General features: G+C 43.2%; 1 protein-coding gene across 20 annotated transcripts in view; it reads right to left on the bottom strand.

Moving 5' to 3' along the window:
• TENM1 (teneurin transmembrane protein 1) overlaps positions 1–27,126 on the bottom strand; it is a 773,006-nt gene that overhangs the window by 26,705 nt on the left and 719,175 nt on the right. For all 20 annotated transcript variants that reach the window (XM_087427630.1, XM_087427629.1, XM_087427639.1 and 17 more), the window contains 4 exons: positions 18,841–19,207; positions 16,881–17,391; positions 5,273–5,445; positions 3,493–3,728 (listed from right to left, as the gene is read on the bottom strand). In XM_087427630.1, the coding sequence (XP_087283756.1) occupies positions 3,493–3,728; positions 5,273–5,445; positions 16,881–17,391; positions 18,841–19,207 (1,287 nt within the window). The remainder of the gene's footprint in view (positions 1–3,492; positions 3,729–5,272; positions 5,446–16,880; positions 17,392–18,840; positions 19,208–27,126) is intronic.

The following is a 27,126-nucleotide window of genomic DNA, read 5'->3' as shown; positions in this document are numbered from 1 at the left end:
GATTTTTAAAATAAATGAAATTTCAGGATGTTAATGTGATTTATTTCACTTAATGCAGCTGGTGCAGGATGGCCCAGAGGTAACAAATCCCTCGCCTGCTCAGGCTGAGCAGGATATCACGCGTCCCAGCAGTTTGCCTCCCTCACCTTGAAGGGGACCCTGACTTTATATGAAAAAAAAAATCACCGATCATCGGAGAAAAGCAACTCTTGTTGGTTTGTCTCCAAGAGAGGTCTATCCTTTTCTGATTTTTCCTTTCCAGCTAGAAGGTCTGGAATGGATGTCATAGGTAGCTTTTTTGAACGTCCATCATCTTACCAAATGGGCCTTTAAATGAACCTGGCATTTTGTGCCTGAACAATTAGTGTTTTATGACTTGCTGCTCAAGCACATTGAAAAATTACAATCTCACCTCTGTGTGGTTTTATAAAGAGGAGCCCTGTCTCCCACAGTACAGCAGGGGTTTCTATGTTGTGTGACTGTCTGAACCTGGTCTTCTGTCTCAAAAGCTCTGGTACCCCTACTTGCCCTCACTCTGGAATGGCTGCTCCACGAGGAGAAATAAATGATTCAGTCCAAGGTCTCAAAGTACTTGAAGGCATCAGAGAGGTTTATTCTTCACCTGTGTACTTATAAATGGGTAACTGTGTTTTCAGCCCAGGAAGAGAGTTACGTCTCATGTGTCATCAGCTTGCCCCTTGAAAAGCTACCAGAAGTGAAGGGGCACCATCTCCGAAATAATAAAGTCAGAAGGGAAAGAGAATTTGCCTTGTCAAAACTGGATTCACATCTACTTTTTAGGAGCATATTCATTCCATTAAATCAGATGTGCCTAATCTGGGGAAACTGAGGCAGCAGCATAAACAAAAATGCCTAAGGATGGGGAGAGCAGGTAAGAATTAACCAGTTAAACAGCCTCCTTCCTCTTGCCTCCTCCACACTTTCCCTGCCTGGAGGCCAGCCAGTTGTCCCACACCACCCACACTTGCCAGTACATTAGAGTCGATTATTTGTCTCCTTTTGTCAGCATTGAAATAAGGAGTCAGGCCCTGCCAAGGTGGCTCCACTGAGTGGGGCAATGATTTATAGATTAATTATTTTAAGGAACAAGGCAGCACAGCATGATGTAGTGGAAAGAGTGCTGCACTAGGCAAAGACCTGCATTTTAGTGCTGGCTCTGATCCTTAATAGCTGTTTGACTTTGGGCAAATCACTTAACCTCTCTGGGCCTTAGTCTCCTTATCTGTAAATTGGGAATAACAACAGTTGATGGTTGTGGTGATCAAATAAAATCCTGGCTATGAAAGCACGTTGTTAACTCGAAGGCACTAAATACACGTAAAGGATTGTTATTGTTGTTAGATTGCTAGGGCCACAGTAACACCACCTAGCCAATATGGGGATCCATTCTCCAGTCCCAGGACCTCAGGAAGTACCCTAGAAGTCACACAGAGGAGTGCATTTGTCACCCTTATAAGCCATTTCATAAACTTGCTCAACTCTACCACAGGATGGGAAATGGGTCAATTATAAATAGTATTAACTAAATAACACTTCACTCTACTCCTTAACATTAAAGAGCCTCCAAATGTTTTATGACCCTTAGCTTGTCAACATTAACAACAATTTGGGATATGAGGTGTAAATCACAGTTTATAGTCTCTCTCCATTATCTGTACATATGGAGGGGAGAAAACAGGGTGGGTTATCCTAGAAAGTGGAAAATCCCCAAATCACATAGTATAGGATGGGTTATCCTAAAGAATGGAAAATCCCAAAGTCACATAGTGTATGATATGGTTCATAATGTTTTACTGAGGCTATAAGCTGGGGGAGGCACTAAGAGATCACATATTCGGTAAAATTTTTCTGTGGTGAATCCATGAAGTTGATTAGCTATATGTAGATAATTCTTACTTTTCTCTAGTACAGTATCTTCTTTTCACAGGTGAAGAAAATAAAGGCATTCCTTAAGCCAGTTGTAAAACTGGGTGTCAAGGCCAAGACATCTAACTTCCCCATCCAGGGTTCACCCAGGAGATCCCATTGCTAGAAGAACTCGGATAGAAACCCTCACTGCTACCCACACAGAGAAGTTCGACTATTTGGACTTGTTTTACTTCTCAATTCAGTGGCATATCTGGTAACTATTCTATTAGAGACTGGTCAATAGACTCAAAACATACAAACTGACTTGTGCATGTAGACAACTTTAGTGGCTGTTAAAAAAACACCCACTGAGGCCGGCCCCGTGGCTTAGCGGTTAAGTGCGCGCGCTCCGCTGCTGGTGGCCCAGGGTTCGGATCCCGGGCGCGCACTGACGCACCGCTTCTCCAGCCATGCTGAGGCCGTGTCCCACGTACAGCAACTAGAAGGATGTGCATCTATGACATACAACTATCTACTGGGGCTTTGGGGAAAAAAAATAAATAAATAAAATTAAAAAAAAAAAAACGAAAATAAAAACACCCACTGAAGTCTGTGTCTAAGTGTCACCAATAGAACTGATTGAAAAGTGAGCATTGTTGTGGATTATTTTGTCTGTATCATGCCATACGACTGGTTTGGCTGCTTCTTGCTGGAATCAGGTGGTTGTTTGGCATTGCATTTCCACAGCCTAAAGGTTACCATATTTTCACTGTGAGCGAATTTTCACTGTGAGTGAAGAAAATGCAAGCACTCCAGGTATCCCAGGCATGACACAGGTGCTCAAAGCAGGCCTGGCCTCAATAGTGAGTGATTGTTTCCCTCAGGCTGGCAGTTGCTCTGGGGCTGATACTGAATGTTACTATATTTGGAAAGTTGGTCATGTCATCCTAACATTGGTTAATGTTAGGAAGGGACAGGTAGACAGAGTGTTGTGGTGTTTGTAGTCTTCATGTGCTGCAGAAGGGCGATTTTGAGTGAGAGATCGCTGGTTAACTGTGGTGAACTATTCTTGGTAAGGACTTGAAAACTCCCAAATCTTTAATTTCCTCTTAATATGTATTCATGGCAATGGCCCTTAATATGTATTTATGGCAATGATATCATTCACTGATTTTTCCCTTTATCTTGCCTTTGTCCAAATGTTGCCTTATGTCTCACATCCTTCTGTGTGTGCTTGCCCGGTCTTTCCAAATAAAGTATAAACTACCCTAAAGCAGGGACCTGAGTCAATGTGGTGGACCTGATAACCATCTCTAGGGCATGCTGTGAGGGATTCTGGAGGGCCTCCTGACTAAAAACATTTCTCCATCCAGACTTTCTTGATGTCTGAAATTGCTACTGTTAGAGCATTTTAGCTGGCTAATGACAAAGAAAGCTCCTATTGGAATGTTCATTTAAGGATACTGAACCATTATCAGTCATTAGCACCGTCTCTCGAATTAGTATACCGTGTAAACTAGTCAGTCACCTAGAAAAGCTTTGGAGAAATGGGACTTTAGATTAGGGAGGCTCTGCGGTTTTCAAACATAAAGGTTCCATATCTTGTATAAGGTCAAGCCTTACCCTCAGTCTCCTTTCAAAAGCTGAAATGTTGCCTTTGTTTTGCTCCTTCCGCTGCCGCCACTCGATGAGGTTTGCATTGTGCTCTCCGGGTAGCGAGATATTGCATTTGCCCAGGGTGGGGTTGACCGCCCCGGCCAGGATGTGTGGCTCTGAGCTGAGGCTGATCTCCATGCCGCTGGCAAAGGTGACACGTAGGGAGCCATCTGGACTTACTCGATAGGTACTTTGAGTATTTTCTGTAGATAGAGGAAGAAAGGAGAAAGAGGGGGAGGAAAGGGAAGTACAGGACACAGAGGAGAGACGAATTCAGCTTTAGAAGGCAAGTTTGAGAAAGGATGAGCAGGTGAGACGCTGTGGACCTAACTGCCTTCTGGGCTAGACAACCGCTCTGACAGGCAGATGCGCTCTCTGTCCATTTGGGTCTTGTTATTTTCACAGCTGGGATATCTTGTTTCTTGGATAAAAGATTCCTGTCTAATACTGCAGGCAGTTTTTTGTTTTTTTTTTTTCTTTTTCATTTTTGAAGAATTCCCTCACAAACTCCCTTTCTGAGTTGGTGGATTGGCCTCCTCAGTTTGCTATGCTGGGAGCTAGAATGAGAAGACTATGAAGTTCAACTCAGCATCCTTACTGCCTGGGGACACCAGCACAGTTGCTGTGCCCACACAATGATAACACTGACAAAGGCTACCATTGACCCTTTTAGAGTGGATCGAAACGTTGGACAGTTCTGCATTGGGCCTCACAACCCAACAATAAAATGACTCCTTAATAACTGGGCAGAGAGAAAACAATTTCTCTGTGTCCACTTCCCAGCTTCTAAAACATTCCTTCCAAATCCAACCTACCTTCTTTCCTTCTTTTTTTTTTTTGTGAGGAAGATCAGCCCTGAGCTAACATCCATGCTAATCCTCCTCTTTTTGCTGAGGAAGACCGGCTCTGAGCTAACATCTATTGCCAATCCTCCTCCTTTTTTTTTCCCCAAAGCCCCGGTAGATAGCTGTATGTCGTAGTTGCACATCCTTCTAGTTGCTGTATGTGGGACGCGGCCTCAGCATGGCCAGAAAAGCGGTGCGTCGGTGCGCGCCCGGGATCCGAACCTGGGCCGCCAGTAGCAGAGCACAAGCACTTAACCGCTAAGCCACGGGGTCGGCCCCTACCTTCTTTCTTTTTCTTTCTTTCTTCCTTCCCTCCTTGCTTGTTTCCTTCCTTCCTTCTTTTCCTTTCTTTCTTTCTTCCTTTCTTCTCTCTCTCTCTCTTTCCCCCATCCCCCCTTCCTTCTCTCCCTCCTTTCGTTTTTCTTCGGTTCTTTCTTACTCTCTTCTCTTTGAATAGAATGAGCTTTTCACTTATATTTCACTCATTTCACTTATATTCTTGCTCAGTGTTTCCTAATTCATCCTTTTTATTCACCCATGTCAGCACTGATCTAGAATGCCAGTCTCAGATGGGGCACAGACTTCATTTTTTTAATATAACCTAATGAGAGCCTAAAGGAGCTTTCCAAACAGCTGGGTGTTGGGAAATGACTTGCTGGAAGAGCAGATTTGGCAGGGATTTAACCTCATAACTCCCACAGAGATGTGGCCCAATGTTGCTACGTGCACTTTGTGAAAGGTGTGATTTTGTCTGGGTTTCAGCATCCATAGCTGGAAAATAGGGAGAAGAAGCCATCTTGTCAGCCAGAAGTGAATTCTATTTATTAACAGTGTGCAGAGGTCTGACGGTAGAAGTTAAGATGGGTGCTACTATAGTCAGAGAAAGCTGGAAACATTCTTACCTTGTTTTAAAATATATATGGTACTAGTTGCTGTCAAGTTGGTTGACATGAGGACGTTTTCACGGTTGGAAGTATCTAGCTCCACTTTTGTCAGCTTCTCCAGGTCACTGTGGAAGCTGCCGACCTCTCCAGTGGGAAATGTTGCATTGGTCAGATGTCCCTCGGGGTCATACCTGAGGAATGTAACCAATCCCAACTCTGAAGCCTCTTGGCAGTGATAACAGGCCTTTGCAAAATCAAAATCACTTGGCAGCTAATAGAGTTTAACTCTGAGCAATAACAAGTATTATTAACCTTGTTCAATAAGAAGAAAAAGGTCAGAGAGATGATTAATCAAACGAAGGTATTTTTTGCAGCTTCTGAATTCTTGATGACTTCCTTGAGCTGTGCTGTTTTACAGAAAAAATATATCTGGTAATGAATCACCAAGGTGGAAAACTGATTTATAAATCATGTCCTGCTGTGTGCAATGTTGCAGGGAGGCCTCCATTTGCAATGTGGGTCGATCCCATTAGACGCGATGGATAACAAACGCCAGCAGAGGGTGCTGTTGGCAAAGGAAAAGGAGGCACAAATGCCACCCCACCCCCCCACTCCGCCCCGGCCCGGCCCCAAAGCCTGAGAAGGCCAATAAACTGATTTTGCATTGTGACAGGAAAATTATATTTGCTGCTGTTTAAGTTGCCAAATTTGAAATGAATGGATCATTCTTCCAACAAAATGAACAAGCACAGAGGATAATGGAAACCTTCATTAAAACATTCTGGAGCCCCCTGATCTCAATGTCACTTAATTTTTTTATCTTTTTAGAGTATAGTACATAATGTTTTGTAATTTGCCTATATGAGTAAGAGACAAAAAAAAAAATAATAACCTGGGATAATAGGCAATAACCTATATCTAGATATATAGTCTGGTGAATTTACTTTTTAAAAAAAAATCAGAATGATTGGCAATCTCACTGTCCTCCAAATGGAAACTGCTTCCCTGAAGGCTTTTGATGTGGAGCTGTTCTTTCATTGCCAATAGAACCATGAAAAATAAACACTTCATTAAAAGTAAAGACATGCAGTTGGAAACCCATTACTGTCTTCTTTTCAAGTTGCAAATTACAAAATATTTAAGCACTTTTATTTGCTTTTAAAATGTTAAACAATTATATTCTTTTTACCCAAAGTGAGCAGGATACGGCCTGGACACAATGGTGGAGGCTGGCTCTACTACCCTCTCCCCCAACAACTGTGCCAAATGAGTCAGTGTTAATCCACTAGGTTTTAAAGAACTCAGCCTGGATAGTTGCTCAAATTTTAAAACCTAGACTAGCCTTTGGTAGGCTTGGGAAAAGGGGCTGGACCTTATTTTATAGGACAGAACTAAACTTGAGGCTATACCCAATGCCGTCTCCAGTTCTGTGTGTACATGAGCGTGTGTGTGTGCACACACACGTGCTATCAAGTAAAACAGTCATATATGCAAAGGAAAATAATCAAATAGGTCATTTGACATCATAGATATGCCAAGCTCTAGTTGTTTAATTGGGTGCACCCTTTGCTTAAATGGATTTTAGCCAAAATGGTTATTGGCATGTTGCTATTATGCAGCTAAGGCCTCGTTATCAAGGAAAGGCTGCTGTTATCAAGGAAAGGGTGCTGTTTGTGCCTGGGGTTAATGGCAAAATCCTCCCTCTTGCTCAGCCTGTTTGCCCATGGCCTGCTCTGGGGCTCTGTGGCTGCAAGAAGCAGGCTGTTGATGAGAAAGGGACGTAGAAGGGCTTGAATATCCAGCACAGCCCCAACCTTGTCTGCCTGGTCTTCCTCTCAGGAGAAGAAAACAATGCCCAGCCTTGATTCTCCCAAGGTACCAACCTGCTTCTCCCTGTAGGGAGGAGTTTCCAGGCAGCAGAAAGAAGGAAGCTGCTGCGGGCTTCCTCACTTCAGAGATTGTGGCCCCACAGCCTGGATTACCAGGCAACTCCTCTCTGTTTCACATCCATCGCCAGCAACTCTGCCTCATCGGTTTCCCTTTCCTGATTTCTAAGGGGTTTCCTCAACTCTTGGCAAGGTTACTCTTCATCATTCCTCCAGGAAATCTGACCTAAGATGCTCTGCATGCAGGTTCCCAATGGGCTTTCCAGCTTGGGGAAGTTTCCTTCTCTCCCAGTTGTATAGCCTCTCAGTTTAAAGCAAGATTTAATCTCAAGGTGAGGGCAGTAGTTGTGTCCACTCCTCAGGACAAGATGACAAGATCAGATGCCAACTGAGCCATCCATGAACAGAGGTACAAGGGCCAAAAATGCCAATGAACCTTAGCAGTGGCCTGTGGATAAATCTGGTTTCCTAAGCCCATCTCCCCCAAACACCTTTCAAGCTCAGTCACTGGCACTCTTTGTCTGAGATTGTATATTTAAAAGCTTATTCCCAAGGGCACAGCCACGTTCCTACGTAGTCTGTTCCCATACCCACTCCCCAAATTGACAGGAGTACATTTGGAGAGGAAAGCTAAACAGTCGTGGATAAGACTGTAACTACCCAGATGGATCTAGCTGGGAGGCTGCCGCCTAGTCTTTTCCTGGCGGGGGAGGCAATGGTGTTGGGGACCAGGAAGAATTTCCCATGGTCCTGTCTAGTTGCTGGGTAGCTAGAAGGTTATATTGCCTGATTTCCTTTCTGTGGCTGAAGAGGCATCCTTATTTGAAAGTGTACATTTCACTTCAACTCTGTCATAAACAAAGCACTCTACCTTGAGGGCATTATGCTAAGTGAAATAAGTCTGACAGAGAAAGACAAATAGTGTATGAGCTCATTTATACGTGGAATCTAAAAAAAAAAAAAAACAAACTCATAGAAAAAGAGATCAGGTTTGTGGTTACCAGAGGTGGGGTGGGGGGAGAAGGAGTTAGAAGAAGGAGGTCAAAAGGTACAATCTTCCAGTTATAAGATAGATAAGTACTGCGGATGTGATGTACAGCATGGTGACAATAGTTAACACTGCTCTGTGGTATATATGAAAATTGCTAAGAGAGTAAGTCCTCAAAGTTCTCATCAGAGGGAAAAAAATATTTTTTTGTATCTATATGAGATGATGGATGTTAACTAAACTTATTGTGGTCATCATTTTGCAATATATATAAGCCAAGTAATTATGTTGTATACCTTAAACTTATACAGTGCTGTATGTCAATTATATCTCCATAAAACTAAAGGAACCAAAAAAGAAACCCTAAAGCACTCTACGCCCCAACATACGCACCCCAGTTCTGCTAGCCACAGTCAAAGCAATCGCATTTGGTGGTATCTACAGCGGGGCCTCTCTCATGTGCTCAGTCATTTATATGGCCCTGGGTCTAAACATATAGGCCCATCTCTTCCTTGTGGGGTCATTTCCAAAGGAAGAGCAATCGGCAGATGTGTCATCAGTGGATAATTCCCACAACTTTGGAAAGATTGCTCAAAAGCAGATAAGAAACAAAGGGAGCCTTTGATTTCCTATGGCTTGCTTGAGTTGTTTTCCTCTCTCACAGAGGAATGCATGTTTCCAGACTGAATGTCAAAGAAACAAGTTTAATCAAAATCTCTTATGCTGTGTCTTTCCCTTTGGTGCCTGCATCCTTTGGGGCAGAGTATAAGCCAATATGCTGCAACTGATCCCCCCAGGCCACTACATGGTAGCAATCCCCTCCTTCCCCCAGGCAGGGAGTAGCACTTGCTTAGCCAGGCTTGCAAATTCTGGCTGGTGGATTGTGTGATTAGCCAATGACTGTTGCCTTCATAGTCATCAGAAGTGGGTTTGGTAAGAGGAGATTTGCCATCAAATTGTCCCTTCCTGTCCTGATTTTACAGAGATCCACTATGAGGGTCCCACAGTACACCGATCAGTGAAGTATTGAGTGTAACCACCCTTTTGCTCAGTATTGTGATAGGCTGTGTGCACTTGCATGTGTGTGTGTATGCGTGTTTGTGTGTGTGTATGCATGTGCATGTGCAAGTGTGCACGTGCACAGACATGGCCCCGTGGAACAAAGAAAACATTAGTAAAGGACAGTCAGAATTCATTCTCGTCCTTGAGGAGCATATAGTTTAGATGAGGAGATGATATTTACACATTATTAAAAATATATTTGGTCTGATATTTCCCTGACCTTTCCCTTGAGGACAATTTAAGACAGAGCTAAACCATGCAGAGTAAAAACTAGGAGCTCCTCCACCCTTGCTTTTAAGAAAATATTTTAGACTGTAGAAGGAAAATTCATTGCTCATTTTTTTAAAGGAAACAGATCCTCTTTACCCTCTCAGGCCAGAAACCTGATCAACCTAATAAGCACTTTTTAGGAAATACTGGATTCCCCTTCTTCACCAATAACTTCATTTGGCTTCCTATGATTCAGCTCCAAGTCCATAATGCCCTTCTATCTTCACTTGTCCTTTATTCAATAAATATCAGTCTTGTGCCAGGTACTGAGGATACAGTGCTGAATAAAATTCAAAGTCTAGTGGGGCAGATAAGATATGCCCACAAATTACTCTAATGCCAGAATGTTGCCATGTACTTCCGTAAACAAGGAGGTATAGAAGCTCAGAGGAGGCAGAAGTCATTTCCAGCTGGGCTGAGCAGAAGAGGAGAAGGAAGAGAAGGAGGTGGTGGTGGTATTTGAATCCTGGAAGGTAGGTAGAGATCAATCCCTTGATAGGTAGAGATTGGGCTGGGAGGTGGGCGTGGTTATTCCAAAGAGAGGCAATGGCGTGAAGAAAAGCATACAGGTGATGGAATGTCCATTGAGAGAACTGGGTTGCTGGAACACAAGGTTCCTCTAGGAGGGTAGTGGGAAATGAGGCTGGAGAGGCGTGTTGGAACCACAGCGTGGGGGAACCGGGATACCAGCCTCTGGAGGAAAGCATGTAATCAGTAGAGACTGGAGAGGCATAGAAAACTTTTCACAGGGAGAACAGTATGATTAAAGCAGTGCTTTGGTGGCAGTGAGCCTTGGAAGGAGAGATATGGAGCAGGGAGACCTGTTGGGAGGCTGCAGCCTTAGTTTGTGTAACAGAAGATGGTGGCTTCTTGCCTTTATTAAATGTATTGTGATTGCCTATCACTGGGACTTGTCTTCCTTACGAGGTTGTAAACTCTCAAATCTTTAGAGGGAGGGCACAGTGTCTCATTCATCACTGTATTCTTGGAATCTGGCACAGAGTAGATTCTCACTATATATACTTGTTAAATGAGGTAAATAGGATGCTTCCAGTGGAGATGGAAAGGATGGGTAGATATGAGAGTTCACGTAGTTAGAGAACAGATGGAGCCACCTATGGTGGTGTTGGAAGGCCAGGCTCAGCCTACATAGATGTCTTGCGCAGCAGCTAATCTTCCCTACCAGCCTCTGAAAGCCTTTTCTGCCAGTAGCCTCTCTTCTAGTCACTCCCTGTCTCTATTGCAGTTCTCCTCAGCATGACCCACGACAATTCTGTCTGCCCACTCTGGATCCTTATCAAGGGCATAAAGCACATGGAGAGGTGACTGAGCAAATGTATTGAGTCTCTGTCTCTGGAGACCTGAAGGAACAGTTGATAATTCTATGTTCTTCTGGCTTAATTGAAATCCTTTGCCTGCCTAGAGGCAGGGGGCTGGACCACATGGTGCCTTAGTTCCTTCCCTACTCTGAGATTCTAGAAAGCATTGGAAACATTTTGATGTGTTTGGACTGACTTCATTTACACAACCAGTTCTACATGGGAATCACATCCTATGCCCAGGCAAATATCTCACCCAGAGACAAGGCTTGTTTACCTTGCTCCTCCCTTCTAATCTTATCAAGGAGGAGGGAGAATCCCTCTTTAGCCATCTTCCATAAACTGAGCATTTGTAAAACAGCCTAGAAGCCACCCAGAGCTATTATGAAGGCTTTTCCAAGTTGTCAGTGAATGGTGTTTTTTGGAGGGGTGGGGTGGGAGTGGGGGATGTGCTAACAAAGTCCAGAAACAGAGAGAATACAGAAGACTAGGGATCAAGAGATCATGTAAATGCACAGTCTCCTTCCAGTGGAGGGCTCCCACAAAGGGCAAGGGCCTGAGGAACTGTCAGCTCAGCTGGACCAGCAGCAGTGACACAACTGATGCTTTGGCCTCAGGCGGGGACCTTTGCAGTTTAGTACAGCAGAACCCTTGCCAGGCAAATGCTTGGGAAACAAGCTGTGTGAGTTGCCGGGCCTCTCCCTCGGACCTCCACTGTGGCAGGGTCATCGCAATTAGGAGCTCGCCAGCCCCTCGGGCCAGAACCCCCGCCTCATTTGGTCAGTATTCTTGCCTTGACAGTCACCTCCCTGTTAGCCATTTCTTTGTGGTCAGCTTTTCCCCTGACACTCAGGACATTTAGGGGCAGTCAAGCATCAAGTACTAATACTTGGGGTGTGTAATTTTGATCCTGGTCCAAGTCAAACGGAATTATTAAAATCAATGAACTATTTAAACAACATCATACTACACAATACAAGCCTGCATACTACCACTGCACAAGATGGATTTTAAAATCCCATTTGAATTATCTACTGTTCAGGGTCATCTGTGTCATTTGTCCTCTGCACTGCCACAGATAATCGAAAGTTGGATGGATTACTGGTTTAGCTACCTGTACACAGCAGTCTTCCATCCTGCCAAATTTTGCTTCTGTTTCTGTTTCTCTGTCTCTCATCTCAGAAGAGAATTTCTATTTCCACCTTGGCAAACAATTTGTTCCCTTTGGCCAGAGAAGGCAGGCTCCTTCTCACCTCAGAGAAATGCTCGAGTTCTTTTAGGACTGCCTGGTAGCAGTGGCACGGCCAACCTCTACAGACCTCAGCATGGCTCTGACCCTGACTAGAATAGTGGGTCCAATTCTGTATTCCCCAGCTTCAGAAGGACAAGGAAAAACTCGAAGGAGTATTCAGAACTGGCTAAAGCACTGGAGGATAAAAGTGAAAGAAGTCAGATTTTGTACAGAGAAGACTGTAGGAAGAATTAGTTACATTACGTAGGTTGGGAAATTGCTCATTCCCATATGTGCCCATAAGAAGGGACAGCGCAGTGTTTCATTGAGGACTGCTGTTCAGCACCAGAATGGATTGCCTCAGGAGGAAGAGGAACCTTCTCCTCTCCACAGATGCTATTTGGTCAAGAGGATTCAGCATAATCCTGACTGGAGTTAAGAAGAGGGGAGAAGGAAGAAATGGATATTCAGCCTCCCTTTCTCTCATGGTGCTATCCTACTCCTCTTTTCCTGCTACTGGAGGGGAAATCTTCTAGCTCCCCGGACTTCCCATGGTCACACTTGTAATCCCAAATCCTCCTCCTTTTTCTGGAAGGCAGTGGGGTAGTAGTGGAGAGAGCACTGGACTAGAAGCTCAAAGACCTGGCTCGAGACCCAGCCAACTAGCAATGTGAATGGGCAAGTTACTTCCCTATTCTGGGCCTCAGTTTCCTCATTTGTAAAATGACCTCTAATGTTTCTCAGTGGCCATAAAATTCTGTGATTACCCCCATGTGAATGCCTGTGTTTCTCAACTATTAGCGGTTCGAGATTGATTATTCGACGGCAATGATGTTAGTGGATACCTTTCCACTCACTGCCTGCCAAGTCCTGGTAAAAGCCTGGGCTCCAGTCCCCGGAAGCAACCTGCTTGCCACACAGCACCTGCATCAACGTGCCACCGGTCAAAATCAGGCACACTGATCTGGCTACAACCTTCCCTTCTCTATCTGGCATCATCAATGTTTCCCTCTGTATTGGATCATTTTCATCAGCATACAAATATACTGTTATTTCTCTCATTTTTTAAAACGCCTTCTGTTTACTCCATTCCCCCTCCAGTTCCAATTTCTCTGCTCCTCTGTACAGCAAAGCTCCTCAAAAGAGTTCTTTACCCACTGTCTCCAATCTCTCTTCTCCCAGTCGCTGTCTTTTTATTATTATTGAGATATAATTCACAAACCATGAAAGTCACCATTTTAAAGTATACAATTCAGTGGCTTTCAGTACATTCACAATGTGTGCAAACATCGCTACCACTTCTAGAACATTTCCATCACCCCCACAATAAATCCCATACTCATTATCAGTCATTCTCCATTCACTCCTCTCCCCAGTTCTTGGCAACCACTAATCTACTTTCTGCCTCTATGAATTTGCCTTTTCTGGACATTTCATATAAATGGAACTACACAATATTTGTCCTTTTGTGTTTGGCTTCTTCACTTAGCATAATGTTTTTGAGGTTTATCCATGTTGTAGCATGTGTCAGTATTTCATTCTTTTTCATAGATGAATAATATTCCATGGTATGGATGTATCTCATTTTGTTTGTCTATTCATGATTTGATGGACATGAGTTCTTTACACTTCTTGGCTGTTATAAATAACACTGCTATGACCATGTGTGTATCCATTCTCTCTTAAACTTGCTCTGCTCAGACTTTTGTCCTCCACTGCACCACAGCGCTGGCTCTTCTCAAGGTAGACAGTGATCTCCTCAGCGCTAGACTGAATAGTCAATTCTCAGTCCTTATCTTACTTGGTTTATCAGGAGTATTTGACACAGCTGATCACTTCTTCCTCTTCTACCTGGCCTCCAGGACATCCCATCCTGTTGATTTGCCTCCAACTTCACTGTACTTTCCTTCTCAGTCTTTCTTGCTGATTTCTCTTCATATCCTCAACTGTAAACATTGAAGTGCTCCAGGTTCAGTCAACAGATCTCTTTTCTTCCTTGTCTACACTCACTTATGTGGAGATCTCATCCCATCTTGTGGCTTTAAATACAATTTAAACACTGGTGGATGCCAAATTTGGATCTCCAAATTTCGAATCTCCAGCCTCTCCCCTCAATTCCAGACTCATGTATCCAATTGCTTACTTGATATTTTCACTTGGATGCCTAACCAAACTGATCATATCCAAACCTGAACTCCCGATCTCCCACCCAGTATAATGCACTTCTTGCATAGTCTTCCCCATCTTGGTAAATGGAAAGTCCACCATCCAGTTGCTCAGGCCAAAAACTTTGGAGTTTTCTCTACCCTTCTTTCTCCCACACTGCACATCCAATCTGTCATTAAGTCCTGATAGATCTACTGTCAAAATCTATTGAGAATTGTACCACTTCTTACTGCCCCACTTCCTGGTCTAAGTTACCATCTTTGCCTGGATTATTTGCAAACCCCTCCCCTCTCCACCATTAAGTTCCCTTGCTTCCACCATATAGTCTGTTTTCAATACAGAGTGATTCTTTAAAAATGTAGGTCAGATTATGTCACTCCTTTACTCAAAACTCTTCAGTGGTTCCACTTCTTACTCAGAGTGAAAGTCAGTCTCTACTGAGGCCTCCAAGGTGCTACATGAAGTAGCCCTGGACACTTTATTGATTTCATCTCCCCACTCCCCTTACTCCACTCCACTCCACTCCAGTCACAGTGGCTGCCTTACTATTCCTTGATCATGTCAGGTTTCTTCCTGCTGCAAGGCCTTTGCACTTGCTGTTTGCTCTGCCTGGAGTGTTCTCTCCCCTCCATGCCCCCAGATATCCATATGGCTTACTCCCTCACCTCCTACAGGTATTTACTCAAATGTCACCTTCTTAGGGAGGCCCTCCCTGACCGCCCAACCCGAAATAGAAACCCATTCTGCCCCACACTCTTGATCTCCCTTACCCTGCTTTATATTCTGCATAGAATTTATCACCATCTGAAGTCCTGTGCATTTTACCTGTCTCCTTCCAGTCCAATGTAAGCTCTACAAAGGCAGAGATTTTCATCTGGTTTGTTCACAGCTGTATCCCCAGCATCAGAACACTGTCTGGCACACAGTAGCTGCTAAGTAAATATTTGTTGAATAAATAAATGACCACGGTTGAACTGGGTACCTTGTGTATTTTTTCTCTAGCTTTATTGAGGGATAATTGACAAATAAAATTGTATATATTTAAAGTGTACAATGTGATGATTTGATAAATAAATGAATGGTTGAATTGGTTATTTTGAAAACTAGTTAATACCTCAGCCATTTCTTATTGCTTGACTGAAGTCAACTATTAGCTTTCAAAATAGTTGTTTGTCTAAATTCAGCTGCAGGGTGATCTCGCATGAACTTTTTAAAAAGATATTCTCGTTAGAAACTTTGTCTTTCTTAAGAGTAGTATATTAAAAAATGTGGGCTCTTGAGTCAGACTGTTTCAGTTTGAAATCCGAACATCTGTGTGAATCAGGACAAGTAAACCATTCTGCGCCTCAGTTTCCTCATCCATCAAGCAGGCATACTAGGAGCACTTATCCCATGTTGTTATTTTGGGGATCAAATAAAATAATGTATGTAAATCACCTAGCCTAGTACCTGGCACATAGTAAAGCTTCAGTGAGCAGCGGCTTTTATTCTTCTTATTAAGATGTAAGAGAAATTTTTCAAAAAACGGAGGGAGACTTGTAACAGAAACAACTGAATACATTTTTCTAAGTGAAACAAAAATAGCTGTCCAGCTCTTTTGTATAAGTGGCATTTCTTTGGGAAGTGATCCAAAACTTGAAGGCCAATTGTTTTGTCCCTTTCCTCAGGAGGCTTTCATGGGACTGGACATATTCTCTTCATATTCTCTACATCCTCACAGAATAGTCACACTGGGAACCCCTCATACTTAATATCTCCACTTCTCACATTCTTCAACTTTAATGCCATTTCAGTTCTGGGTTCAGATTCCAGGGATTATCTTCATTCAATTATTGTTTAAAAATTCAGCACTTTCCTTTGTGGGAAAGATGCTTGCTGAGTGCTGGCAGACTAGCTTTCTAAATGGGTTGACTTGCAAACAAGGTTGTCTACACTTTAAAAGGCAAGGACAATGGTCTCTATTTCCATGCCATGACACCTCCCAGTAGCTTGCTGTCAGACACATCCTGTGTTAAACAAAGTTGTCACAGATCCAGTCTGTGAATGCCAAAGTGTGCCGGATTCTTTGATTTGTACAGGGAAACCAAGGAAGCCCAAGCTGGTACACGAGCATTTGGCTCCACCTTTCACAGAAGCAGCCAATGAAGGCAGCCTCTCCTGTTCAGCATTTGCCCCACATCATTTCATACTTGCTTTCCAGGGTCCAATTCTTATATTCGAACTTCTCTCTTACCTCCCACAGCAACTTATACTGAGTTGGGCTGGGCTGGGCTGGGAACACGTTCATTTATTCATTCATTAAACCCCACAGGGATCAATAAATACTAGTTAAACCACACTGCTCCTTGCTGCTTTAGAACTATTTTCTAGTTTGTTATTTAAATGAAATTTTACCTTGTTTTCCCAGCTATGCTATAAATTTCTTGAGTACAGGGACTTCCACCTCATTCCTGTCTCCTGCAGTGCTGCACTTGATTCTTCATTCAGTCTACTTTTTTTTATTATGCTCTGCAAAAGTGCTCTGGAGAAATGGGTCCGAACCCAAGGAGTTGGGTAAAATTTTCTCCTTGACTTTTCATTTTTTTATTGTGGTTGTTAGGAAAAAATAGCATGTAATACCCAGCAATTACTAAGCCATTTTCCCACTATAATGCAATTTCAAATAAAAACCTAACAAAGCCTATGTTGAGAATGAGAAACTTACTCATAAACGGTTGTCCATCCATTTTCATTACTTTTGGTAGCCAGAAGTCCTGTGTTTCCTGGATAGGTCATCAAGGCCAGATTATAGCCTTGGGCTGACACTCTTTTCAGGACTCCATTGCTACTTATAGTCAGCCAGTACACCTGCCCGCCAGGGACCACAAGCCAAAGGGGCATTCTGCCTGCATCACGGCGAATGTGCACAGAATTGCCGGTGCTGCTGGTAATTGCGCCCAAGTCACCTTCAGCATTGTAGGTGAAATTATACACATAGTCCCTTGTTATCAAGTTCAAGGTGTGCAGGTGGGTTCCATTGACAGTAAACTGGTAGAGCTCCTGATCAGCAGGTGAAGCAATCTCATACAGGTTCATGTCATTCAGGTGGGCTTGGTTCCTGCTAATGGTACGAATCCGAACATTCCCAAGGTCTGCCACATAAAGGGTACCATCAGGCGACACTGCTAAGGAGGAAGGGGCTTTCATCTTTGCATCTTTTGCATAGCCACCATCACCTGTGGGAGGAAGACCATGATTTTAATAATTGTCATCACAAGCATTTATATGAACATACCATATACAGAAATCACTGTGCATCAAGAATCATTTTAAAAGTAACAATAAGTGAACCAAGATTCTCTGCATGCCCTCCTCAACAAATATGAAACTTATTCAAAATTCTGGAGTCAGTACCCCGGAAGATGAACAGTAAGATGTAATTATCTCAGTTAACACCAATTTTGTGAAATCCTCAATCCTGCTGTTCAGTGTCTATTGTATTGCAAGATACAAAAACAGCAAATAATGACAGCCACACAAAATTTGGCTGGAAATCCATGAGACTTATGCTTGTCAAGGCTTGTAGGAACGATCTTAGGGCTTTCCAATCCTACTGTGCCTAGAGGACCTTTCTTTGGTTAATTCCCATCGTCACATTGTCAAAGTACACTAAGTCTATAAGTGCAACAATGATTCAGAACATCAAATTTGATAACTGGAATAAACATTAGATTTGCCTTGAATGAAAGATATAAATTAGCAAAATAACTATAAAACTAATTGTCCAGGAAAACATTGGAAATAATGATCAAAAGTCATATCGACCAAGTTGCCCATTCTTGGTTCCTCTGGCCCAAGGAAAGGCAAAGGTTAAGAGAACCATTTGGGCCTGGATGAACAGTTTAATAGGGCTGCATGCAGCATGGAGGGATTTCCATGTCCCAGCTATAAATGTATCTATTGACATTTAGAGGACTGTTTGCTATCTGGAATATCCACTCCATGTTTTGGGGAAAAGGCGCTTTTTTTTTTTTTTTTTTTTTTCTATTTCAATTGGAAGTAAAGGGTGCTGTTGGTTATGGAGAAAGTTTTGGATTTTTTTAAAAATAGTATAAGTAGCAGACTGATGTCCTGAGAACCCTCCACTGTGGGATTTAAAATTTCCCATGTATCCCCAAAGCAGTCTGCCCTAGTCTCTATTTAGGCTTCCAATAGCACACACTATTAATCTGGAAACCAGTCACTTAGGGGAAGTAATTTTTTCCTTAGCTAAATCAGTAAATGTAAGTTTTACCTAGTTTCCCTTTCTCCAAAGTACAAATAATGTCATGATCTTACATTACATTTGTATAGTAGTCTTAACTTCTTAGAGTATCAAAATTTTTATTATACTAGTTTATCCTCAAACCAGCAAGGTGATATAACTGAGACAAGTGATATTTCTATTTAACAGATGAAGTAAGCGAGTCATGAAGAGGTTTTGTGGCTTGCCTAGAGCCACTCAGTGAGTCAGCTGCAGAACTACAAACAGATACTAAGCTATATGACCCCCGACCCATTGCTTTCTCCACTTGCGCAAACCAATGTTCACAAGTAACACTTTCGTTTGCCTTTTGACATTTCTGATGCACGTTTTTCTTTTGAAACAGAGAAGGGGAGCTGGTGAATTGCTAAAAAGGTCATACCTGAAAAACAGTCACAGTTGGGATCAATTTTGCAGTCACAGTCAGTGGGGGCACCGGCCATGATGGAGATCTCCCCATTGGTGGTAACTTGCTGAATGCGGTTTACTTTCCTCTCATCTGTTTCAGCTATGAAGAGCAGCCCGCTGTGGGAGACGCTGATGGCTCGAGCCGACTCCAGAGTGGAGTGAATTGCCACCTTGCTGACCAAGAAATGATCGATGCCTGGCACCTGGCAGTGAATGGGGCGCCCTGCAATGATCCGCACGCGCCTGTTCTCAGAAATTTGCAGCACAATGTTGTTATCCAAGACATACAATGAATTGTCCATGGGATTGACTGCAAGGTCTGTTGGCCACTCTAATCGCACCTGCAAAAAGGAACAGAACACACACCATTAGGTTACAATATCTTTCCAGGAGCAGTTTTACCTTGAAAGAAGAATTGGTTTACTGGTTCCTCCTGTCTCATGAATTTCAGCAGTGTTGGTGTTGTCTGGCAAAGTTGGGGGATGACGGTTGATCAAATGTCCTGGTAAATATATTTATCATTTATAACATTTCCAGCATAATGTAAATTTGTTTTCAATAATTCCAGAAGGATTCTCTAAAGCAGTGTTTTTCAGAGTGTGGTCTCTGAACCAGCAATAGCATCACTTGGGAACTTGTTAGAAATGCAAATTCTCAGACCCCAACCTAGACCTATTGAATCAGAAACTCTAGGGGTAGGGACCCAGCCATCTGTGTTTTAACAAGCCTTCCAGGGGATTCTGATGCACACTAAAGTTTGAGGATCACTGCTCTAGGGCTTCTGTGTCACTAGTAGATGTATGGAAGAGCAAAGCCATAGAAGCTTCTGGAAAACAGAGTGCTGGAGAAACCAGATTTTATTCTAACAGCAACCTTTTGGGATAGAACTTTCCATTAGCATAGACCTAGCATCCATCTTGTGGAACACTCAGGTGAAATTCATCAGCTGGTGATTTGGAATCCTAAATTGCAATGCACTGCCACCGAGCTTGACCTGGTTCACTCCATATCTCTCTTTCCTCAGCAAAGAAACAGGGTGATTTGTTATTTCACTGAATTTTTGCTGAGTCTCTTCTCTGGGCTAAGCCTTGTGCTAGGCTTTGGAGATGCAAAAGAATACTATGACACAACCTCTGCCCTCAAATAACTCATGGTCTAATACAGCCCTTGGAGGAGCCATAAGGCAATTACTCTCCATGTTATGAGAAGGAGACAGCAGAGAGGGTGTGAGGGCACTTCATCCAGAAGTCAGGAGGCAGGGGATTCCCAGAGAAGGCGCTACCCAAGCAGGGCCTGAAATGATCAGTAGGAGAGGAAAGAGGTGAAAATGGGAGGAGGGAGCAGAGTTGAGGACAATGCACGTAGAGGCAACAGCATGGGTGAAGGTCTAGAGGTTAGAGACAGTATGTCCCATCTGGGTTACTACAAACAATTCAGTAAGGCTGAGTGTAGGGGAGTGGTGAGCAATGAGAATCAGGAAGTAGATAGTGGCTAGGTATGCGGACTGAATTGTGTCCCTCCTAAATTCATGTTGAAGTCCTACTCCCTAAGGTGACTATATTTGGCAACAGGGCCTTTAAAGAGGTAATTAAGGTTAAATGAGGTTGTAAGGGTGGGGCTTTAATCCAACAAAACTGATGTCCCTCTAAGTAGAAGAAGAGACAGGGCCGGCCCGTGGCTTGGCCGTTAAGTGCGTGCGCTCCGCTGCTGGCGGCCCGGGTTCGGATCCTGGGCGTGCACCGAGGCACCGCTTCTCTGGCCATCCTGAGGCCGAGTCCCACATACAGCAACTAGAAGGATGTGCAGCTACGACATACAACTATCTACTGGGGCTTTGGGGGGAAAAAAATCAATAAATAAAATCTTGAAAAAAAAAAAAAGAAGAGGAAGAGACATCAGAAGTGTGTCTGCACAGAGAAAAAGCCTATGTGAGGACACAGTAAGAGGGTGGTCATCTGCAAGCCAAGGAGAGAGGCCTCAGGAGAAACCAAACCTGCCAACATCTTGATCTTGAACTTCTAGCCTCCAGAACTGGGAGAAAATAACTTTCTCCTGTTAAAGTCACTCAATCTGTGGTATTTTGTTATGGTAGCCCTAGCTGACTAATACACCAGGTGATGGAGGGACGTACTTGTCCAGCTTTATACTGATGGCTGTGGGAAACCACTAAAGAGCTTTAAGTAGGGGTGTGACATAGTCATATTTGGGTTCTAAAGGGATCACACTGGCTGCTGTTGAGACCGTATTGGAGGAGGAGGTGAAATAGGAGGCAGGCCGATAGTTAGGAGGCTCCTGCAGTGGTCCAGATGAGAGATGATGGTGGCCTGAATTAGGACAGCAACAGTGGGGATGGAGAGAAGTAGATGGATTTGAGACATGGTAAGGAGTTAGAAGCAAAAGGACTGATGTGTGTGTGTGTGTGTGTGTGTGTGTGTGTGTCTGGTGTCCTTGTGCCAAGTGCTGTGCTAAGCACTGGGGACACACAGGCCAACCAAACATGGTTCCACTCTAGTTCCTTTTCGGATACAAGAGTTAGCCCAATGCCTGCCTTGATGTCTCTTTGATAGCTCCTCTTTATCACCGGGCACCTTTCAGAGAGCAGCGTTATATGCACTCTCTACCCCCCCTTCACTTATTCTGTACTTTATTTCTCTTCTCTTAGGCTAGACAAAGGTGGAAAAAATCGTCTCATTCCTGGCCAAAATAGTAGCAGTAACGTAGCTACCCTTCTTTTTGCCTTGAGTGCAAGTCCAAGGAAAGCTTTGTTTTTCTCATTGAATCTGAAAGTCTAAAAACAAGATCTGGACTGTCATTGCATTCTGAGGCCTACTGTTTCCCCAGCTGGAAGGGGCCTTACGCTCAGTAATGAAGTGGACAAAGCCAGTCTGAGATAAGGCGCTCCCTCTCATTCTGTCTCTTAATGGAGGGCAACCAGTGATGTTGTAAAGAAGACAAAGGTCATCTTTGACCTCCCCTCTTGCACCACTTGGGGCTCTTTGCCCCCTGTCTCTGAGTGTCTCTCCCAGACATCTAGCAACCTCATTCTGTCCCTATGTCTCTGCATGCCCTCAACTTCCACACAGGCTGGCCTTCTCTGGTCAGCACCATATGCCTCTGGGCAGCTAGGAATTTGAACGCTAATGGAGTATAAAGCCGAACTTGTGTTATGCATGTTCTACAGAGCCTTTCAGACTGAGGCCATTGGATAAACATTAAACACCAGCCTTAACAGCTCCCAGAGCAGTTTGCTGTGATGTGTTCCTCAGCACGTCTATCTGAAGCCTGTGCATGTCAGAGCCCTGCCGCCGAGAGGGAGAGTGAGCGCCTGCTGCTGCAGAGGGGGCTGACTCCTCCACCATGTGGCCCCACTTGGGACCTCTATATACACTACTGTGCTTGTACAGAAGCATCTGTGCGCGCTGGTCCTGTGGAGTACCGTCCCCCAGGAAATAAGCTGCGGCTGGCTGAGGAAGAGGAGACGAATTTATTTCAGTACAACGCTCCTATTTTGATCAAGTCTGAAATCAGTGACCCAGAAAAAACAAAGCTGGCGGAAATGATGTTCTAATTATCCCCACTCTGAGAGCTGAGGCCAGGGCAGAGGGCCGGGGACGGCACACACCTGGCAGGAGTCAGAGAAGGACATGTTTCGGACTCTTTTCTGCTGTCAAGGCTGCCTCTGAGATAAAGGCTGGTAGTTGGAAGATAAGCTGTTAAATTCTCCTACTCGCCCAAGCTGATTTAAGTCAATATTATTGGTGTCATGTTTATTAGATTTAATATTACCTCAAAAATACACCAGCTATTGTGTCTGTTTGTTTTCTTTTCCATCGAATAAGTCACCCTCTGGCAGTTTCCTGTGACTAAAGTGGCCTTTGTGCTTCTGAGACACTTTCTATACTAGCTACACAGAATCCTTTTAATTCCCATTTGATTTAGCTGGGCAGCTTCTCTATGAAATCTGCTCAGATGAAAGATGTGTGGCTACTTAGTAGTCTAGGGTCTGCTTTTTCAGAAACTGGACCTTTTCACCTCTCTTAGGTTGTCAGTTCCTTTTATATCCTTCTCATGTTAACTAGTCCCATTTCCAGGTAATTTTTCAAGGAACTGGTGCTTTACACCCACGCAATAGAAACACTATATTTACTACCAAGGCATTTCCATAACACACAACCTAACATATGGAATGGAGTCGTTGAGCTGAATCTGGCAGTCATAATTAGCATCTATTAGTTGCAAGGAGACCCCAGAATTGTACGCTACTGAGGTGGGGCTAAGGTTAGTCTCTGAGGGCTGTTGGCATTTGCCCAAGTGTTTCTGGGGAGAAATAAACATTTCTTTTTGGCGGGTCGGAGCGGAAAGAGATGTAGGAGGAGCAGTGAAACTTCAGTACATCTGCCTAGTGACCCAGCCTACAGGCAAACCACTTGGCCTAGTTTGTGGTGGTTGCCTCACCTTGTAAAAATACATTAATTTGTTTGAAATGTCAAAATGTATTTAAGCTAAACCAGCGTTAAAGGTCACTGGTGTAGCCGCCAGCTGGTGGAATGTGCCCATCTCCCAACAACCTTCCCTGAGAAATAACCCTGAGCAGAAAGGAGCTCTTGGTCTGGATGTCAAGCCTTGACAGCACCATGTCTTCCTTTGCTAATTGAAAACTTTCCTTGAAGGGACTTGACTCTCAGGTCAGCCAGTCCCACAGTTGGTTTAAAGATCCAGCTAATTTTGACCTAAGTAGCAGTTTATAAAGCAGCAGAATCCTATAGCAGAAAATCCATGTGTAAAAGCAATATCTAAATATGAGCCCTTGATTAGACTAAACTAGATAATTCCTCAATTATAAGCTTAATCGCACAATGTAGGCAAAGACATAATTTGTATACTTGGGCTCTCTCTAACCGTTTGAAGGCTGGTCCCTTCCTTCACTAGCGTGTAACCCTAGGCAAATGAGGTATCCTCTATGAGTCTCTGGTTTCCTCATCTGTAACAAGGAAAAGGGGCTGATGATAGTCTATTTACTTTTTAGAGTTACTGCGTGGGTTAAATGAGATAGTGATGTAAGGTGCTCAGTCCAGTGCCAGACAAAGTAAGGGATGGTAAGCGGTATTAACGTTAATAATGGTTTCCAAGTCATAGACCTCTAGAGCTAGAGGAATCTAATCCACTTATTACTCAGCGTAGTTCCCTTTCAGCTCTGTTTCCTAGACTTCAGTTGTCTACATAACATCTTCATGAATTTTGCCTTACCCATACACCACTTGCACTATTATTGACAATATTTTTCTTTAAATTGACCTACTTTTTAAATACGAATAGGTGCTGCCCCTTCCTTTGAACTGGTCCTAATCAATAACATCTATAAAATTATAGGCTCACTCATCTGAGACTTTAATAAAGGTAACTACTGTTTATTGAGTGCTTCCTACGTGTCAGTCAGGCTCTTTACATGGATTATTACTTTATATGCTTAAAGCAATCACTTGAGAAAGAAACTATTAATATCCCCATTTTCAGATATGTGCTCTTAGCCGCTATGCCATCTGATTCTTCATCTAGAAGAGTGGACACATTTCTTCACACTCTGTTCACCAAGTCTGGCCTCCCTTTTACCTCATTTGAATCAATTGAGAGGTTGTTCTCTTTGGCGGAGAAGGTCAAAGCTCATTAGGAGTTGAGTGATTTGTCTTTCTCTTTGTGATCTGTTATCTTTTGGTTCAATGCTTTGTGGGTGCCTACTCTGCACCAGGCACTATCATAAAGGTAAATAAAATGGATCCCTGCCCTTGATTAGTTCACAGTCAAGTGGGGGAAGGCAGATACAGAAACAGGTCATTTCAATATAATGTGGTTAAGTGCCAGGGTAGACAAATGCCCAGCGTGACATGGGAACACAGAGGAGGGAGTACGGGGCAATACTCCTAGAAGATAAATGTAAACCTAATCTTGGAGGATGAAGCAAAGGTACTAAGAAGAAGCAAGGTGGGAAGAGTGATCTCAGCAGAGGGAAAAGAATGAACAAGAGCACAGAAGCGTGAAACCATACGGGAGTGGGGGAACTAACTACGGTCTGGGATTACTAGAGCATAAAGTAAGGTAGGTAGTGGTGGTAAATGAAGGCCAAATGTTTGCCAGGGACTAGGTTTAAGTTTCTCCACTGAGGCACTATTGTCATTTGGGGCCAGAAAATTCTTTGTTGTGGGGCCTGTCTTGTGCATTATAAGATGTTTAGCAGTGCTTCTGGTCTTTATTCACTAGATGCCAGTAGCACCTCCCCCCAAGTTGTGACAACCAAAGGCATCTCCAAACATTGTCAAACGTCCTCTGAGGGGCAAAGCAAAACTGTCCTTTGTTGAGAACCACTGGACTAAGTCATGGAGGGCTGCATATGCTAAGGACTTTAGACTTAAATTGTGGGTGTTGATGAGGCATTAAAGATCTTTCAAGTTGGGGGCTGACATGGTCAGATTAGTATTTTAGAAAGATCACTTAGGCTACAGTTTGGGGAGCAGGCTGGAGGGAGACCAGACTGATGCAGGAGAACCAGTTTGGAGGCCAGATATTCACCAGTACCTTCATGCATTAATATAGCCTTCCATCCAGCCATCTGACAAATATCTGAGTGCTGATCCAGACAGACATTGTCCCTGCCTTCATGGTGCTCATGATCTGGAACACTGCTTCTCACGCTTTTTTTGATTTACAAAGCCCTTTGAGAATCTGATGAAAGCTATGTACTCTCCCTAGAAAAGGGCTCAGATGTAGTATAAGGAAGTGGTAAGGAGCCCAGGCTCTGGAGTTAAGACTCCGTGGGAAATTCTGTCTGTTATTTGCTAGCTCTGTGACCTTGGAGCAAATCAGTTAACCTCTCTGAGTCTCAGTTTCCTCATCTAGAAATTGAGTACAGTAATAATATCTTCTCAAAAATTTATTATAGAAGTTATATGAAAAAAAATCCATATAAAGCACGTAGCACAGTGCCTAGTACACAGAAAGAGCTCTGTAAAGGCTAGCTATTTTTTTATTATGGAATGTGCCTGTATTTCTTTTGGCCCCTCTCTGACTATTGCAATGTTGTCTTCCTTGGCTATCTCATGAACTCTGAAGTGCAATCATATAGTCATGCTCTTTCAAGGTTTCCCTTGCTTCTATGCCACCAGTCATTTCTTCCTTGTTCATTTATTCCATTCCCTGAGAACCCTTCTAAGCTATGTATCCTCCAAGAGATATTTGGCTTCTATTGGGATATATTATTTCATATACATTTGTCAGCCAATTTCATGGCTAATATTTTAGCTTATTACTTGGATGCCCCACTGATATTTGTAACAGTACTCTTGGTATGATTCCAAGTGCAGAACATGATACTTTAATTACTTTCCTTTCTTCTGCCAATAAATGTCTATTTATCCCATTTTAGGCACTATGCTAGACACTAGGGAGCCAGCTCTAACCAAGACAGACTGGACCCTGCCCTCGCAGAGTTTACAGTCTTTTGTTGACTTCATTTTCTTTATTTTCCAGTATGTATAAGGGGTTGCTAGTGACACAGAGCAGTAGACTATTTCTGTTCCATTGCGTCCATTTTAAGAAATTAACTTTCATGCAACAGCCTCAAAAACATATCATGACTGTTGTTATATTTTACAATTGCCACCAAGTGCTAATAACTTCTTTTCCCAAAATTCAACAGTGCTGAAGAAACCAGTTGTTTCCCAAAAAGCCTTGTCTCCCCATCCCAAACATGACACTTCTAATCTCCCTCCTTTATTACATTTCCAGCCTTATGGCTCATTTGAAAAACGACTCTGATTTTGATCTCTGAGGCCTCTTAGGTAGGAATTTCCAGGAAGTGTATGATTATCTCTTCTGTAGTACACCAGCCCTGGGGAAGATACAGTGACAGGACTGAGCACTCTCTGCCAGGTGTTCGGGCAGCTCCACATTAGATTTCCCCATGCTTCTAAAAGCTGACAACTCCAGATTGTTAGCATCACTTTCTGTCAGTTTTCAAATGGCCTTCTCATTTCTTGACACTGATACTGTCTGAGCTTCTTCAAATTTATAAAAGAGGGGAAAAGCTGTCTGGAGAAAGTTTGGTTTTCTGCAGTTGGAAAGCATGATGACACCTTTGAGAGCGATGGCCCTTATTGATCTTGCTTTGAAAAAGTAGAAATTATTAGAAGATGAAATACACCAGGACTACATGGGCTTGTCAACCGGCAAATTATTTCCTATTATCTCAGATCCACATTCTTGTGTC

This window comes from Ceratotherium simum, chromosome X (genome assembly GCF_057802395.1).
Source record: "Ceratotherium simum simum isolate JZ-2026a chromosome X, ASM5780239v1, whole genome shotgun sequence".
NCBI classification, from domain to species: domain Eukaryota; kingdom Metazoa; phylum Chordata; class Mammalia; order Perissodactyla; family Rhinocerotidae; genus Ceratotherium; species Ceratotherium simum.
This window is presented reverse-complemented; position numbering and strand designations above follow the sequence as displayed.